General features: G+C 42.9%; 1 protein-coding gene across 1 annotated transcript; it reads left to right on the top strand.

Annotated features, from left to right (window-relative positions):
* The first annotated feature begins 13,726 nt into the window (after window positions 1–13,726).
* LOC124676957 (3-oxo-5-alpha-steroid 4-dehydrogenase 1-like) lies at window positions 13,727–15,874 on the top strand. The gene is made up of 2 exons (XM_047212968.1): window positions 13,727–14,151; window positions 15,261–15,874. Exons 1-2 carry the CDS (start codon window positions 13,795–13,797, stop codon window positions 15,735–15,737), a joined length of 834 nt encoding a protein of 277 aa, XP_047068924.1. The 5' UTR covers window positions 13,727–13,794; the 3' UTR covers window positions 15,738–15,874.
* The last annotated feature ends 3,893 nt before the right edge of the window (window positions 15,875–19,767 follow it).

Raw genomic sequence — 19,767 nt, 5'->3', positions numbered from 1 at the left:
CAGAACATAGCAGGTCCATAACTCATTCATTTATTATTACAAGCATAAAACACATATCGTCTCGGAGCTCCTCTTGGGTCCTAAGAGGGATACTCCTGGGTTCGAGGCGAAGCCAACCTAACTTACAATATAGAAGTTTCACTAGGTTATACATTTATTACCTCGAGCAGCTAAATACTAAGAGTTCACACTGCTCGGCTACTACTACTACTCGGTGCTTCTAGGCTTGATCTCCTCCGGAAGCCTCCCCGGTTCCGTAGACTATGAGGTAGTCTACGCCTTCAATACCTCCAGAGAGGTCTGGTTCTTCATAGCCGATGATCTCGGCTCCTTCATGGTTGTCGTAGTCCTCCTCCAGACGATTCAGACAATCTAAGCAAGGGATTTAAGAGTGGGATGAGTACGAGCGTACTCAACAAGTTCATTATAGATAAGAGGTGTTTAATGCACTAGCTACGATATTAGACCAGAAAGTCTAATATCAATGCAGGTTTTGATAAACATTTCTCCAAGAGATTGCTTTTATTTCAAAGAACTATGTCCGTCAGCCTTCACCGGTTTACTAGAACTTCATGGAGCTCCTTTCCGGCCGCGTTCGCAGTTCCATATCCCGGAACAGGGAGTGATAATTGATACGTCTCCGACGTATCGATAATTTCTTATGTTCCATGCCACATTATTGATGATATCTACATGTTTTATGCACACTTTATGTCATATTCGTGCATTTTCTGGAACTAACCTATTAACAAGATGCCGAAGAGCCGATTCTTGTTTTCTCGCTGTTTTTGGTTTCAGAAATCCTAGTAACGAAATATTCTCTGAATTGGACGAAATCAACGCCCGGGGTCCTATTTTGCCACGAAGCTTCCAGAAGACCGAAGAGGAGTCGAAGTGGGGCCACGAGGCGCCGCCACACTAGGGCGGCGCGGCCCAGGCCCTGGCCGCGCCGACCTATGGTGTGGGGCCCTCGTGTGGCTCCCCGCGTTGCCCTTCCGCCTACTTAAAGCCTCCGTCGCGAAACCCCCAGTATCGAGAGCCACGATACGGAAAACCTTACTGAGACGCCGCCACCGCCAATCCCATCTCGGGGGATTCTGGAGATCTCCTCCGGCACCCTGCCGGGAGAGGGGATTCATCTCCCGGAGGACTCTTCACCGCCATGGTCGCCTCCGGAGTGATGAGTGAGTAGTTCACCCCTGGACTATGGGTCCATAGCAGTAGCTAGATGATTGTCTTCTCCTCATTGTGCTTCATTGTTGGATCTTGTGAGCTGCCTAACATGATCAAGATCATCTATCTGTAATGCTATATGTTGTGTTTGTCGGGATCCGATGGATAGAGAATACTATGTTATGTTAATTATCAAGTTATTACCTATGTGTTGTTTATGATCTTGCATGCTCTCCGTTATTAGTAGAGGCTCGGCCAAGTTTTTGCTCTTAACTCCAAGAGGGAGTATTTATGCTCGATAGTGGGTTCATGCCTCCATTAAATCCGGGACGATGACAGAAATTTCTAAGGTTGTGGATGTGCTCGTTGCCACTAGGGATAAAACATTGATGCTATGTCTAAGGATGTAGTTATTGATTACATTACGCACCATACTTAATGCAATTGTCTGTTGTTTTGCAACTTAATACTGGAAGGGGTTCGGACGATAACCTGAAGGTGGAATTTTTAGGCATAGATGCATGCTGGATGGCGGTCTATGTACTTTGTCGTAATGCCCAATTAAATCTCACTATATTTATCATGACATGTATGTGCAGTGTTATGCCCTCTCTATTTGTCAATTGCCCGAATGTAATTTGTTCACCCAACATGCTTTTATCTTATGGGAGAGACACCTCTAGTGAACTGTGGACCCCGGTCCATTCTTTTATACTGAAATACAAATCTGCTGCAATACTTGTTCTTTACTCGTTTTCTTGCAAACAATCATCTTCCACACAATACGGTTAACCCTTTGTTACAGCAAGCCGGTGAGATTGACAACCTCACTGTTTCGTTGGGGCAAAGTACTTTGGTTGTGTTGTGCAGGTTCCACGTTGGCGCCGGAATCTCCGGTGTTGCGCCGCACTACATCCCGCCGCCATCAACCTTCAATGTGCTTCTTGACTCCTACTGGTTCGATTAAACCTTGGTTTCTTGCGAGGGAAACTTGCCGCTGTGCGCATCACACCTTCCTCTTGGGGTTCCCAACGGACGTGTCGGCTACACGCATCAAGCAAATTTACGGCGCCGTTGCCGGGGAGATCAAGACACGCCGCAAGGGGAGTCTCCACTTCCCAATCTCTTTACTTTGTTTTTGTCTTGCTTTATTTTATTTACTACTTTGTTTGCTGCATTATATCAAAACACAAAAAAATTAGTTGCTAGCTTTACTTTATTTACTATCTTGTTTGCTATATCAAAAACACAAAAAAATTAGTTACTTGCATTTATTTTATCTAGTTTGTTTTATTTACTACTGCTAAAATGGCCACCCCTGAAAATACTAAGTTGTGTGACTTCACAACCACAAATAATAATGATTTCCTATGCACACCTATTGCTCCACCTGCTACTACAGCAGAATTCTTTGAAATTGAACCCGTTTCTATCGAATCTTGTTATGCGAGAGCAATTTTCTGGTGTTAGTTCTGATGATGCTGTTGCCCATCTTAATAATTTTGTTGAACTATGTGAAATGCAAAAGTATAAGGATGTAGATGGTGATATTATTAAATTAAAATTGTTTCCTTTCTCATTAAGAGGAAGAGCTAAAGATTGGTTGCTATCTCTGCCTAAGAATAGTATTGATTCCTGGACTAAATGCAAGGATGCTTTTATTGGTAGATATTATCCCCCTGCTAAAATTATATCTTTGAAAAGTAGCATAATGAATTTTAAACAATTGGATAATGAACATGTTGCTCAAGCTTGGGAAAGAATGAAATCTTTGGTTAAAAATTGCCCAACCCATGGACTGACTACTTGGATGATCATCCAAACCTTCTATGCAGGACTAAATTTTTCTTCGCGGAATTTATTGGATTCAGCTGCTGGAGGTACCTTTATGTCAATTACCTTGGGGGAGGCTACAAAGCTCCTTGATAATACGATGGTTAATTACTCTGAATGGCACACGGAAAGAGCTCCACAAGGTAAAAAGGTAAATTCTGTTGAAGAATCCTCTTCCTTGAATGATAAGATTGATGCTATTATGTCTATGATTGTGAATGATAGGACTAATATTGATCCTAATAATGTTCTGTTAGCTTCATTGGTTGCCCAAGAAGAACATGTTGATGTAAACTTCATTAAAAATAATAATTTCAACAACAATGCTTATCGGAACAATTCTAGTAATAACTATAGGCCATATCCTTATAATAATGGTAACGGTTATGCTAATTCTTATGGGAATTCTTACAATAATAATAGGAACACACCCCCTGGACTTGAAGCTATGCTTAAAGAATTTATTAGTACACAAACTGCTTTTAACAAATCTGTTGAGGAAAAGCTCAATAAAATTGATATTCTCGCTTCTAAGGTTGATAGTCTTGCCTCCGATGTTGATCTTTTGAAATCGAAAGTTATGCCTAATAGGGATATTGAAAATAAAATTGTTACTACAGCAAATTCCATCCAAGTTAGAATTAATGAGAATATAAGATTAATGGCTGAACTGCGTGCTAGGTGGGATAGAGAAGAAAATGAAAAACTAGCTAAAGAGAAAAATGTAGCTAAAGTTTGGACTATTACCACCACTAGTAATGTTAATGATTCACATGTTGCTGCACCTCCTACTATTAATGGTAAAGTAATTGGTGTTGGCAATGTTTCTACTCCTAGTGCAAAGCGTACGAAACTGCCTGAAACTGCTAAAACTGCTGAAATTGCTTGTGATAAAACTGCTGAAATTTTTTCCAACCTTGGGGATGATAATCCCATTGCTTTAGATTGTAATGATTTAGATTTTGATGATTGCCACATCTCTGAAGTTATAAAGTTCTTACAAAAACTTGCTAAGAGTCCCAATGCTAGCGCTGTAAACTTGGCTTTCACAAAACATACTACAAATGCTCTCATAAAAGCTAGAGAAGAGAAACTAAAACTTGAAACTTCTATTCCTAGAAAGCTAGAGGATGGTTGGGAGCCCATCATTAAAATGAGGGTCAATGATTTTGATTGTAATGCTTTATGTGATCTTGGTGCAAGTATTTTTGTTATGCCTAAGAAAGTCTATGATATGCTTGACTTGCCACCATTGAAAAATTGTTATCTGGATGTTAATCTCGCTGATAATGTTAAAAAGAAACCTTTGGGGAGAGTTGATAATGTTCATATTCTGGTTAACAATAACCTTGTCCCCGTTGATTTTGTTGTCTTGGATATTGAATGCAATGCATCTTGCCCCATTATATTGGGAAGATCTTTTCTTCGAACCGTTGGTGCTACTATTGATATGAAGGAAGGTGATATTAAATATCAATTTCCTCTCAAGAAAGGTATGGAACACTTCCCTAGAAATAGAATGAAGTTACCTTATGATTCTATTATTAGAACAAATTATGATGTTGATGCTTCGTCTCTTGATGTTACTTGATATACACTTTCTCGCGCCTAGGCTGAAAGGTGTTAAAGAAAAGCGCTTATGGGAGACAACCCATGTTTTTACTACAGTATTTTTGTTTTATATTTGAGTCTTGGAAGTTGTTTAGTACTGTAGCAACCTCTCCTTATCTTAGTTTTGTGTTTTGTTGTACCAAGTAAAGTCTTTGATAGTAAAGTGAATACTAGATTTGGATTACTGCGCAGAAACAGATTTCTTTGCTGTCACGAATCTGGGTCTAATTCTCTGTAGGTAACTCAGAAAATTATGCCAATTTACGTGAGTGATCCCCAGATATGTACGCAACTTTCATTCAATTTGGGCCTTTTCATTTGAGCAAGTCTGGTGCCTCAATAAAATCCATCTTTACGGACTGTTCTGTTTTGACAGATTCTGCCTTTTATTTCGCATTGCCTCTTTTGCTATGTTGGATGAATTTCTTTGATCCATTAATGTCCAGTAGCTTTATGCAATGTCCAGAAGTGTTAAGAATGATTGTGTCACCTCTGAACATGTTAATTTTTATTGTCCACTAACCCTCTAATGAGTTGTTTCGAGTTTGGTGTGGAGGAAGTTTTCAAGGATCAAGAGAGGAGTATGATACAATATGATCAAGGAGAGTGAAAGCTCTAAGCTTGGGGATGACCCGGTGGTTCACCCCTGCATATTCTAAGAAGACTCAAGCGTCTAAGCTTGGGGATGCCCAAGGCATCCCCTTCTTCATCGACAACATTATCAGGTTCCTCCCCTGAAACTATATTTTTATTCCGTCACATCTTATGTACTTTGCTTGGAGCGTCCGTTTGTTTTTGTTTTTGTTTTGTTTGAATAAAATGGATCCTAGCATTCACTGTATGGGAGAGAGACACGCTCCGCTGTAGCATATGGACAAGTATGTCCTTAGGCTTTACTCATAGTATTCATGGCGAAGTTTCTTCTTCGTTAAATTGCTATATGGTTGGAATTGGAAAATGCTACATGTAGTAATTCTAAAATGTCTTGGATAATTTGATACTTGGCAATTGCTGTGCTCATGTTTAAGCTCTTGCATCATATACTTTGCACCTATTAATGAAGAAACACCTAGAGCTTGCTAATTTGGTTTGCATATTTGGTTTCTCTAGAGTCTAGATAATATCTAGTATTGAGTTTTGAACAACAAGGAAGACGGTGTAGAGTCTTATAATGTTTACAATATGTCTTTTATGTGAGTTTTGCTGCACCGTTCATCCTTCTGTTTGTTTCAAATAACCTTGCTAGCCTAAACCTTGTATCGAGAGGGAATACTTCTCATGCATCCAAAATCCTTGAGCCAACCACTATGCCATGTGTGTCCACCATACCTACCTACTACATGGTATTTCTCCGCCATTCCAAAGTAAATTGCTTGAGTGCTACCTTTAAAATTCCATCATTCGCCTTTGCAATATATAGCTCATGGGACAAATAGCTTAAAAAATATTGTGGTATTGAATATGTACTTATGCACTTTATCTCTTATTAAGTTGCTTGTTGTGCGATAACCATGTTTTCTGGGGACGCCATCAACTACCCTTTGTTGAATATCATGTGAGTTGCTATGCATGTCCGTCTTGTCTGAAGTAAGAGAGATCTACCATCTTAATGGTTGGAGCATACATATTGTTAGAGAAGAACATTGGGCCGCTAACTAAAGCCATGAATCATGGTGGAAGTTTCAGTTTTGGACATATATCCTCAATCTCATATGAGAATAATAATTGTTGCCACATGCTTATGCATTAAAGAGGAGTCCATTATCTCGTTGTCCATGTTGTCCCGGTATGGATGTCTAAGTTGAGAATAATCAAAAGCGAGAAATCCAAAATGCGAGCTTTCTCCTTAGACCTTTGTACAGGCGGCATGGAGGTACCCCATTGTGACACTTGGTTAAAACATGTGTATTGCGATGATCCGGTAGTCCAAGCTAATTAGGACAAGGTGCGGGCACTATTAGTATACTATGCATGAGGCTTGCAACTTGTAAGATATAATTTACATAACTCATATGCTTTATTACTACCGTTGACAAAATTGTTTCATGTTTTCAAAATAAAAGCTCTAGCACAAATATAGGAATCGATGCTTTCCTCTTTGAAGGACCATTCTTTTTACTTTTATGTTGAGTCAGTTCACCTATCTCTCTCCACCTCAAGAAGCAAACACTTGTGTGAACTGTGCATTGATTCCTACATACTTGCATATTGCACTTGTTATATTACTCTATGTTGACAATTATCCATGAGTACACATGTTATAAGTTGAAAGCAACCGCTGAAACTTAATCTTCCTTTGTGTTGCTTCAATACCTTTACTTTGATTTATTTCATTATGAGTTAACTCTTATGCAAGACTTATTGATGCTTGTCTTGAAGTACTATTCATGAAAAGTCTTTGCTTTATGATTCACTTGTTTACTCATGTCATTACCATTGTTTTGATCGCTGCATTCATTACATATGTTTACAAATAGTATGATCAAGGTTATGATGGCATGTCACTTCAGTAAATTATCTTTGTTATCGTTTTACCTCGCTCGGGACGAGCAGAACTAAGCTTGGGGATGCTGATACGTCTCCGACGTATCGATAATTTCTTATGTTCCATGCCACATTATTGATGATATCTACATGTTTTATGCACACTTTATGTCATATTCGTGCATTTTCCGGAACTAACCTATTAACAAGATGCCGAAGAGCCGATTCGTTGTTTTCGTCTGTTTTTGGTTTCAGTAAATCCTAGTAACGAAATATTCTCGGAATTGGACGAAATCAACGCCCGGGGTCCTATTTTGCCACGAAGCTTCCGGAAGACCGAAGAGGAGTCGAAGTGGGGCCACGAGGCGCCGCCACACTAGGGCGGCGCGGCCCGGCCCCGGCCGCGCCGACCTATGGTGTGGGGCCCTCGTGTGGCCCCCCGCGTTGCCCTTCCGCCTACTTAAAGCCTCCGTCGCGAAACCCACGAGCACCGAGAGCCACGATACGGAAAACCTTACCGAGACGCCGCCGCCGCCAATCCCATCTCGAGGGATTCTCGGAGATCTCCTCCGGCACCCTGCCGGAGAGGGGATTCATCTCCCGGAGGACTCTTCACCGCCATGGTCGCCTCCGGAGTGATGAGTGAGTAGTTCACCCCTGGACTATGGGTCCATAGCAGTAGCTAGATGGTTGTCTTCTCCTCATTGTGCTTCATTGTTGGATCTTGTGAGCTGCCTAACATGATCAAGATCATCTATCCGTAATACTATATGTTGTGTTTGTCGGGATCCGATGGATAGAGAATACTATGTTATGTTAATTATCAAGTTATTACCTATGTGTTATTTATGATCTTGCATGCTCTCCGTTATTAGTAGAGGCTCTGGCCAAGTTTTTGCTCTTAACTCCAATAGGGAGTATTTATGCTCGATAGTGGGTTCATGCCTCCATTAAATCTGGGACAGTGACAGAAAGTTCTAAGGTTGTGGATGTGCTTGTTGCCACTAGGGATAAAACATTGATGCTATGTCTAAGGATGTAGTTATTGATTACATTACGCACCATACTTAATGCAATTGTCCGTTGTTTTGCAACTTAATACTGGAAGGGGTTCGGACGATAACCTCGAAGGTGGACTTTTTAGGCATAGATGCATGCTGGATGGCGGTCTATGTACTTTGTCGTAATGCCCAATTAAATCTCACTATATTTATAATGACATGTATGTGCATTGTTATGCCCTCTCTATTTGTCAATTGCCCGACTATAATTTGTTCACCCAACATGCTTTTATCTTATGGGAGAGACACCTCTAGTGAACTGTGGACCCCGGTCCATTCTTTTATACTCGAAATACAAATCTGCTCGCAATACTTGTTCTTTACTTGTTTTCTTGCAAACAATCATCTTCCACACAATACGGTTAACCCTTTGTTACAGCAAGCCGGTGAGATTGACAACCTCACTCGTTTCGTTGGGGCAAAGTACTTTGGTTGTGTTGTGCAGGTTCCACGTTGGCGCCGGAATCTCTGGTGTTGCGCCGCACTACATCCCGCCGCCATCAACCTTCAACGTGCTTCTTGACTCCTACTGGTTCGATTAAACCTTGGTTTCTTACTGAGGGAAACTTGCCGCTGTGCGCATCACACCTTCCTCTTGGGGTTCCCAACAGACGTGTCAGCTACACGCATCAATAATCATAGTACTTTGCAAGTAATTTGATAAAGATACTCAAATGACATGAGCAAGTGATGAACTTGCCTGAACACTACAAAGTTTTGCAGTTGGATGGTGTGGACTGACCCTTGTCCTCTGTTTCTGAAAAATAGCATCATTGTCCGATAAGGGCAATGGTTAAAGAAGCAATTATGCATGATTCAGCTTTTAGGGTTTGTTTCCCCCTTCCGATGTCATTATTATATCATGTAAGAGGTTAATACTAAGATTGATTTGGAGATACTCTATTTAGGGTAAATACAACCTTGAAATATTATCAAGGTGTTTTTAAAGTCCAATTGTATTAATGGACTTATTTTCATTATTGAAAATAATATGTGTGATTTAAATCATTATTTAAATCATCAAATTAAGACTTATTCTTAGTTGTCTTCAAAAATTCTCTTTGATATTTTATTTAGATAGAGAATTTTATACTGAGTGGTTTTCATATTTTTAATTATTTTTTTAGAGCTAGGAAACATTTGCTATTGATTTTTGAAGTTTCATGATTTTTGTTAATTGGTGAAATGGCAAAAATGCCCCTGGGCCCCACCTGTCAGGGTGGCCCAATGGGTTAGGTCGCACCCGAGCCACTCTTTCGGCTCGGTCGGCCCACTCGTCCTCTCCTCTCTCTTCGCGCAGAAACCCTAACCCCCTCCTCGACTCTCTGGCGATGCCGTGGTCGCCGCCGCCTTCGCCGAAATACTCCGGCCGTCTCCGGCCATCTCCGACGACGAGATGCGGCGGATCTGGACCGCCTCACGACGGCGCATCAGGTCCACCGGCTCGATCTGAACCTCGTCTTCTCCTTCGTCTGCCCCCATCGCGTTCGCCCTCACGGTGATGCGTCGCTCACCGGCGCATCTGGCGCCGTGACGCTGCTGTGGTTGCTGCCGTGGTGGTGATGGGGTGCTCGCGCTCGGCGACGCCAGGCCTGGCCGCGGCTTGGCGCTGCCGTGGTTGGCCCGTGCCGCCGTGCCGCAATGGCACGCCGTGTGCTCCGCTCCAGGTACGCGCGCCTCCATCCTCTTCCTTGCTTCTTCCTTCTCTGTCATGCTCTACCACTTGGGCTTGCTGTGCATGCGTGTGTGCTACCGCCGCGCTTCGCTGGCTAGCCGCTCGTTGCTCTCATCGCCATGGCCATAGCCGTGCTGCTGCTCGTTCTTGCTATCGGCCCCTACCGGCCTTAGCCGTTGTTTCCCTGGCCACGCTAGTGCTTGCTGTTTTCACTCATTTCCTGATCTGTGCCTCTATTCTAGTTGCTATGCTGGCTAGAATTTAAGTGTGTTCATGTGTGATACCCCGGCTTGATTACGATGTGCAATTTCTTGCAAGTTTGCAAGTGCCGAGCCATTGTGGCTTATTCTGGTGCTCAGATTTATGATTGTGCTCAATTGAGCATTACTGTGGCCTTAACAGTGTTATTAAATAGGGATTTGATGTGTGCCTTGCTTGTGCATCTTGATCCAGTGACTTATCATACCTTTGATGTGCTCTGGATACAATCATGAGTTATTATGTGATTATCTGTGAAGCATCTATTGTTTAATTGGGCTATTTCATTTTTGTAATTCATGAATTGATGCCAGGCTTGTCTCTGACAAGCACTTGCATAATTTGTCAAGCACTGATGATCCAGTGATCATCAGTTGTATGTTGTTTGCTCACTATCTACTACCTGTGCCTATCTAGGGCTCATCCTGGTGTCTGTGTGACACACATACCTGTGCTGATGTGTGTTGATGCTTGCTCAAGCATCATCTGATGCTTGCAGTGAGCTATTGGGTCACTGACAAGATGTTAGTGCTTTGGGTTACTTATCTGTTTCATTTATCTGTAATTCCTTGCTTGGCTAAGTGGATAAATGATGTGAACTGCTGGCGAGTTGTGATCATCTTACGAGTTAAATTGATTGAGCTAGAGGGATGCCAACATCTGTTGGGAACCCTAGCTCCATTTGAACCCATCTGGGTAATGATATCTGTGCATGGCTTCTCTGTTGGGTTTGGTAAAGTGGTTGAGGTGGCCCTGACAGCAATTCCTTGCTGTTAGGGTAGCTCCCACCTTTGTTGGCTTGCTGTGATTTGGTGAATATCTCACTGGAAGAAACCTTGTTGGTTTTCCAGTTACCTTTGCTGTTGACAACAAGAATAGACATAATCTGTCTATCTGTCTGATGGCTTGCTTGGCTTTAGGTGCTAGATGATTTTGAATGGCTAGTTAGGGATTTATCCAGGTTGGATTTCTCCGGTATGTCACCATGTTGACATACCACCTGTTCCCTTGGTAATTTCCTTCGATCGTCCTTTAGTTTGCTTGCACCAAAAGGCTTAGTAGCAGATGATGATTCAAACTGGGTACTCACACCCTTTTGCTTGTGTGTGATTGATGCTCATACTTATTTATGAGCAAGACAGATGCTTGCTCATGATTCTTTGTGTATACCTCACTCCAGCTCCTACAAATGGGTGTTGGTGTAGAGGTTCAGCTGCTGATTGAGTTCTTGGCTTGCCCTGCTCCTCCTTGCAAGCTTGATATCTTGGTTTACTTTCTGGTGATTGGGGAATAGGTGGAACAGCTCTAGCTGTTCACCTGTTCTTGGTGTTCTTGAGCTGTTCTTGCTAGTTCTTGGTTTCTGGTGGACTTACCCAGTGAATTTTGCCGATGATCTGTGGGTTCTGGCGGTGGAAAAGGTTTTATACCATCTTTGCTTTGCTCACATGGTCGACAGCTAAGCCTGGCATACTTGGGTGACTCACTAGCTGTGTGTGTGTGTTGTGCTCCATGCACACAGCCTTGTGAGCAGGCTGTGTGTGTGTAACCTGATACTATGCACTTGGCTTGGAACTTGGTGGTGAGATGGATCAGCTCGGCAACCTTGTTCATATCCTCTCCTGATTCATTATTTTTGCTAACCTGCCAAGTGGCATTGCCACTTGGCATAATGTTGTGTTGGTTTTGTTTGTGTGCAGGGATCAAGCAATTGATCAAGATGGACCTGAAGATTATCAAGTCCAAGATCAAATGAAGACTACTTTGTAGTAATTAGGATAGAATCTTACCTTGTAATTTTCCTTTATTTTCTTTCTTCTATTCTGCCCATTTATGTAATGAGTTGTAACATTTCATATTACTATTCTGGATATTGTAATTGACAATGTATTATGTGTGATTATCAATAAAGCTCAAGTTTTCCTTAATGAGCTTTATCTAAGTGCTATATTATTTATATTCTTGATTACTTTTAATTATTTATTGAATTATCTCAAGTTTGAATTATGTGATATCAATTTGTTGTTTGAATTTGAAATTCAAATTCAAATTTGGTTTGAATTCAATCATACAACTTAATTTAGAATTCCATCATGCAGCTTAAGATTGTGATGCATCTTCTCTTCTCTCTTCTCAAAACCCTAATCTAGTTAAGTAAGAACAAGTCGCACTCTCGAAACCCTAACCCTGTAGGATGTCGAGAGAGAAACCTGTTCCCCTTCGATGCAGTTTTGTTTTAAAAGCGCGAAATTTCCCCGTAATTTACAATGCAATGCACATCCCTTTCTAAAATCTACCCCTCGATCGTCTCTAAACCTGGGACATTACAATGCGGCTCTTCTTAATTACGCTGTTAGGGCATGTACAATGGGATGACGTCAGCCTTCCCTTAGAACCACCACATAGAATATTTGCTGAGTTGGAGGAGAGAGAATAGAGAAAGAGAAGGTTGCCTTCCCTTAGCTAAGGGATGATCCCTTAGAAAATAAGAGAAGACAATTTGCTCCGTTGTACCACATGTCTTTCCTTAGCAACCTATTTTCCTACCAAAATTAATTGATTCTCATTAATTGCAAGAGATAACACAAAGAGACGATGCATTGTACACGTTATCGTTAGTGTTCTCTCTAGATGATGTGGATAGCTAAGAGAAAGCGTGCCTTCTCTACCATTGTACATGCTCTTAGGCAGTACGTTCTACAATCCAAATTAAATAACCATAGAACAAAAACAAAGGTAAGGAAGCAAGTTTTTGCACACTAACAATCTTCTTATACAACATGTTTACTAAGCAAACACCTTGTAAGTAAGCACAATAACAATCTCCGTTGTTTGCTGCCATGTAGAAGTGTAAAGCTAATACAAGGAAAAGTTGTACACATTGTAAAACCAATCTTGGTATCAGCTATCACACTTATTCGCAGCTCTAAAGATAGACAACAAGGTGTTCGACGCAACTACACCGCCTCTGGATCAAAGCAAACTAGTCAAGCGTTGAAGATCTAAGCTACCAAGTCTAGGTCTAAGCAAAACTACCAGATCTAAGCTAGGGTTCTATGGTACTCACAATGATCTGACAATCGGACGCGGCGAAGGAATACGATGGCATGTCTGGGAGGCAGACAAAGTTGACCGCCACGACGGAGCTACACCGGCCTGATAAAAGACTCTCCCTTACCTGGTTGTCAGTGAGAAGCTTCGCAAGACGGAAAGCTCGAATGGGGGAAATGGTGGTGCGACTTTTGGTGGTGACACGAGCGGTGTAAATAGGCAGCCAGTATCGGCGGGAGGTGACCGAATTTCCAAACAATACCGGGATTTCAAGTCGGGATTTGATTTGCCGAACGACAACTAGTTCAAGGTTTAGAATAGACTTTTTCCAAACAATACCCATATCTTTTTTAACACCTGACAATGCCCACGTTGATGGGTCATTTCCGGTCATGTTATATATGCAGGACTAATCCGTGGCCCTTGATTCCTCTCCAGTTTCCTGGTTTAGGTAGTAGGTAACGCAGCAACGGTACGTCTGCGTGTGACGTGTCGCATGCATCATCGATAACTCCATAGGCTCCCATGACGCCACGTCTCGTTGATCGACATCCTAGGATATACCAATGCGCGAGTACGAGGGGGATGCGAAACGCAAGGATCGATCCATAGCTCTTCCACCGCTCCACGCCACGCACAACCGAGAGAGAAATGTGGCCGTCGTCCCTGCTGCCCGCGGCAGCGGTGCTGTACCCGCCGCCGGCGTCGGCGTTCGTGACGGCGATGTCGGTGGTCTCGTTCGCGTCGCTGGCGTCCGCTGGCCTCTCGGAGCTCCGCGGCGAGCACATGGCCTACTCCAAGTTCTGGCACGTCATGTCCGGCCAGCAGAAGCCGAGCGCCGGTGCCGGCGGCGCGCTACTGCCGGGCCGCGACGGGATGCTGGTGGCCTATATGCCGGCGCTCGTCGCTGCGGCGGCGTCCTTCGCCGTGCCGGGCGCCGTCGAAGGGCTGCGCGCGCAGATCCTCGCCGCCGCGCTCGCCGTCCACTTCCTCAAGCGGGTCCTCGAGGTAATGTATTTTATCGAAAATTATAATGTATGACCAGCACTGTTTCTACGTTCGACACCGACCCTTCGACAGCCATGTACTGTTGCAATTAAGAATGGTCCTGTACAGGAGCCTGTGTTATTCAAAAAAAAAAAGTGCTGTTGCAACCAAGAATGGTCCTGTACAGCCTGAGTTATTCAATGAAAAAAATATCACCTGAAAAATTAGGTATTTCAGTTGTTAGTTGTTAGTTGTTACTAGTGTATTTTGGTCGCAGTACTCTGACTGAACTGAGAAGAAAATCATCATATCGAGTGAAATACCGCTCAATCCATTTAAATTCGTTTTGAATTTGGAATTGTTGGTTTGTCCAACATAAATCATATGTGTTTCCCCTCCACTCAGGGGCGGAGCTACAGTGTAAGCACCGGTGTCAATTGACACCGACGCCCAGGACACATTTCCTTATAGTTCTAGTGCATAAGCAAAAAATGACACCATTAAAAATAGTTGTAACCTTGTGTTGTTTGTTGTTTTGACACCACTGACCATTTATTCTGGCTTCGCCCTAGCCTCCACTATAACTCCATGCCCCAATTTATTTGTCAGAGATTTTCGATTTCATCTCCCCTAAATATTATACTTATAAAAAAATGTTTAGACACAATCAAGTTTAAAATTTAAATTTTGTTCGAGAATCTTTGATCTCCAGTATTTGACCGGTTATCTTCAGTGACCACGGTTACTGGAAATCTTTGGTACCAATAGGCGGATTCAGCATCCCTGCACGGCACTTGCACGAGATTGCTGGATGGGTACTACCTTATATCAATGCATTATCATGGTCATTTGAAAAAAGAATTAGCATCTTAAGCCTTTATAAAAAATGTAGTTTGCCCAGGCTTCCAATTATTCTTGGGTCCGCCACTGCCCATACCCAAATCATTGAAATCGTCCGATAAATTTCTGTGATTTCAGTGGTAGCCGAAATCTGATCGAAACTATATTTCACAACAATTTGATATTCAGTCTTATATGTATCTTGAAAAAGAAAACCATTTTCCAGTTGAGGCAAATTATTACACTACACCGTTGTAACGCATCTAGTACTTTTTGTTTGGCTCTTGTAGGTATTGTTCATCCACCGGTATAGTGGAAACATGCCACTCAATACAGCTCTCACAATCTCCTCCAGCTACCTACTCAGCACCATCACCATGATCTACGCACAACACCTGGCCGTCGGCCTCCCCGACCCTTCAACCGACCTACTCTACCCTGGCATGCTCCTCTTCGCGATAGGCATCGCTGGCAACTTCTACCACCACTACCTCCTGTCGCAACTCAGAAAAGGAGGCGACGATGATAAAGGGTACAAGATCCCCAAGGGTGGCCTCTTCGAGCTTGTCACCTGCCCTCACTACCTCTTCGAGATCACTGGCTTCTTCGGATTCGCAATGATCTCACAGACGGTCTACGCGCTCGCCATGGCCTCTGGCACCGCAGGCTACCTCATCGGCCGAAGTTTCGCCACCAGGAGATGGTACGAATCCAAGTTCGAGGAGTTCCCGGCGAGGATCAAGGCTCTGGTACCCTATATCTTGTAGGTAATTAGAATAGTAATTGTAGGTTCGTCCATTCATAAGTAGTCTGAGATTTGCTAAAGAGATGAATTAGTTGCTTGGTGTAAGAATTGTGATCGGATGATGGAACTAATGATATCGTCGCTGATGTTTTGATGTTCTAATTGTGTCACCTGACCAAAACTGCAGTTACCTGAAAACGTTTCTCAAGGGTGCACTGAAATCGATTAATCCCCTTAAAAAATCGGCAATGTCAGGGTCTTGCGATGAATAAACTGGTTTCAGAGATTACAACATGTATAGAACATTGAAATACATTGATTTGCGTATAGAGATGGGTGTGGGCGTGTGGCATCATAGCTGGGAGAAAAGACCGAGTATTGTACTCCAACAATAGAGATTATACTAGTAGTATAAAAGAAACGCATATTAGCTGGACTTTTACTTCCAACCGGGAGTTAAGTAATTATAGAACAGGCGTTGCAAGTTTTCAAGCCAGTCAAGGAAGAGGATCTACGCCGTTGAACTGAATCGATGGTGACAGGTTTAGTTACTACCAAGTATGTTGCTTACACGGCAACAAAGCCGAAATGCTGGACGTGTTGAAATGAATAACCTTAATGTTTCATCAGATAGCACTTTCTTTTTTAGAAATATGGTCAAAAATAGCCTGGACCAGTAAAAAATTTATTATCCGTGAGTTAAACCTGATGTATCATTTTTGCCTTATGCTGCACTAAAAGGAAGTAAAGAAAACACCATGACCCTAAGCAACTCCACCATCTAAAGAAACCTACAACAATGCAAAAGAGAGGTGGCACCCAGCATCCAAGCTTGCCGATCATGTGTTGAAGCTGTAGTTTGACATATCTAGTCTTTGTTAGGCCGACCCACTGTCGCTATATCGTTACCGCTCTTGCCGAACTACTCCAACTATTAGACACTTCTACCAAACAACTACCCGAAAAGAACGATCTCATGAAAAGCGGTGGTATAATACTTAACATACTTAACAGCCCCTTTACGTCTAACGTGGATAACACATCCCATCACACCCAATAGGGGCGTGGATAAATTTGGGATTAATGGTGCGGGGATTGAGCCTTGAACCGAGTACCATTTAGATACTTCTATCAACCAACTATCTCAAAAGACTGGTCTAATAAAAAGTGGTGGTATGATATACTTAACACTAGCGAGCACCCTCCACCAGCCCTCCGAAGAGAGGTAGCCATGCAAAAGGGAGAACCGTTGGTGAGAGAGATCAACGACTCGATAACCTGGCTTTGGACTTGCAAGGGAACACACCATGGACATGCATGTGTTGGACACGGAGATCTCCAGTCCATATAACGTCGCCCATCCGCATCAGGCCAGTCGAGCCTAACTATATGGTTACCACTCTTGTCAACACCATCCACCTGCTCGGTGGGGGGGGGAGGGGGGGGGAGTAAGCCCCACAAAAGGGAATACCGTAGCATATAACAAGGAGTTCAACTAAATGACTGATGCTTGAGAAGGTGCCCTCTGCTCACCCTTTGAGAGCAAGAAGATTTGAAGGAGAGAGTAAACTTCCACTACAAAGGAAAACATTTTTTTTGACAAATCACTTTCGTCATGTTAAGGCCAATTTTCGTCAAGGATTACTTCGCGGTGACAAAATTTGATCGTCATGGGGTTCGTCAAGGAAGCTCCGTCGTAAAATATCGGGGGTGACGGTATGCATTTTTTCGTCAACGTCAAATGTTTGATGGTGACGACCTGCAAATTTGTCAACATCAAAGGTTCATTGTTGACAGACAGGTTTGTCACGAAAAATTGCAACTTTCGTCAATATCTAAATCTTGGGAAGCTTCTGATTGGTCCAAAAAAAGCATACGTGGCCTTACATGTGGGTCCATTTGGCTTCTGACAACATGGGTCCGACGGCGCTGACATGGATATCTGGTGGGACCCACAAAATATTATGAAAAGCTGGACCCACAATATTCTGACCGGTGGGATCCACAAAATTCAGACAAGTGGGACCAGGTTGTTGCCGACATATGGGTCCCAATAATGCTGACTGGTGGGACCCACAAATTCTGACAAGTGGGACCAGAAATTGGTGCCACGTGGTTTCATTTAATAGTGACGTTGTGACATTTTCCGTCACCTTTTGAATTTGACAAAATTTGAGAGCATTTGAATTATTTGCGAAATTTGGGAAACAAAAAAACTGGCGAAATATCAAAAAGTAGACAATAAATATCATACTTAAATGGTGGCACAAGAAGTATATACTAGATGACACCCCGCGCGTTGCTGCGGAATATTTTGATGATATTTTAGTATATAATGCATGACCAATAAATTGAAATATAGAGCGCACAGAAAATGAGATACTTGACTGCAGGAAAAAAAGTTAGTCACTTTTAATTACAAATAGGCAACAGCCTGTTTATGTTTGTAGTGAATGTCAATGCGTTTATTTCTCTAATAGCCGCCTTCCTGCAAAAGTGTTGCAAGTTTCAGTATAAAGTGAACATTAACCTACATTGTAGAAAGGTGAAAAAGGATTTTGTAACTCGGAGATAGATAGGAATAAAATAGGAGCAAAAATAAATGGTGTCGTTTTGCGTTAGCTGCTCGTGGCCGGTATACTTCTTCGAGGAGCCGAGGTGGTGGGTTAATGAGATCATGCCCAGTTACGACCGGACACTTATCTGTGAGATGAGGTGGTTCAGTGTAACATGATATTTGAAAAACTGATTCCACTTGGTGGGATTATTAAATTCTGGATTAGGGTCTACATGAAGAAATTGTAAATTTCAATGGTAATTGTCGATGAAATAGCACCGAGCATCACTATATTGACAAAACGTATGCAAGCCTTACAGATGTTCCCGTTGAGTCGTCTCTGATGGACCCATATCTGTACACCAATTCGTCCATCAACTTCAGTGGCGGCAGAAAGATTGGGCAGCAACTGACACACGCATTGGCACTTGGCGTTGTGCACGCCGACACCTCAGAGGTTGAGACTTGAGACGCGTTCGATGCCCCGGCCTTCCGCGCCCAGGAAATTAACATCCGACGCCATGAAGAGAAGGCTGGACGCGCCCACGGCGAATCGTGCGGTCTTCTTTGAAGCCAGGCGCTGCTCGCCCCCACCGTCTCACTCCATCGCCGTCGCCGACGCCGATGAAGCAACAACGCACACCCTGCCCATGTGCCTAGCGCCAACGACCAAAAGAAGGTGGGATAGAGGTACGACCTGGCGTCGCACACTTCAACTTAATTCCCTCGCGCGCCACAGCAGTACCAATCCCCGCTTAACATCAGTCATCATGCCTCAAGAAATCACCGCCGAAAAGCCAAAGCTGCAAAATAAACGGTAGGATTAGTTGCTAGCGTAGACCTGAAGGAACGTGTAGAACATAATATCGCGCAAGCATGAAGGGCAACGCAAGACAGGGTTGGTGTGGGCACTTCGTAAGCGACATGCAAGTGCGAAAATTAGAACTGGCAAATCAAGTAAGAAGAATCGATTCCGTCGGGTGTTGGTTGGAGATGAACCGGAAGGTTAAATAGGATCTGCAGCACGAGGTAGACAAAGGGGCGGAGAAGAGGAAAAATACCAGAACAGCACCTCAAATAAGTTCAAGTCCGGCCGTTTGTAGCACTGTCCCTCACCGGTGTAGAAACTGAAGGGGCAGGAAAGTGGAAAAGGAGTAGAAACTGAAGAGACCAAGAGAAAAACTTCGGAAGACGTACCGAAGCGTCTACAACCCATCGGAAGATAAACAGTGATGAGGTGAGAATCAATGAAGATGAAGCTGCAGTGGGCTTCTTGTGGGTTGAAACGATAAGATCGGCTATGATGAAAAAGTACGTTGCATGTTGCAAAGAAGATGTTTGTCCGGCAACCAGAAGACTGAACTAAAACGGATTGACATGGCTCACAACTAAATTGAAACGGATGGAGCACAGCTGATGTGGCATCTTGGTGATGTGGCATGCTTGCATGTTAAGAGAAATCACTTAGTGGATTGCTCTCATTTAGATATTATAG

Source organism: Lolium rigidum, chromosome 7, assembly GCF_022539505.1.
Source record: "Lolium rigidum isolate FL_2022 chromosome 7, APGP_CSIRO_Lrig_0.1, whole genome shotgun sequence".
Lineage (NCBI taxonomy): Eukaryota > Viridiplantae > Streptophyta > Magnoliopsida > Poales > Poaceae > Lolium > Lolium rigidum.
The sequence above is the reverse complement of the archived record's forward strand: the minus strand, read 5'-3'. Positions and strand labels throughout refer to the sequence as shown.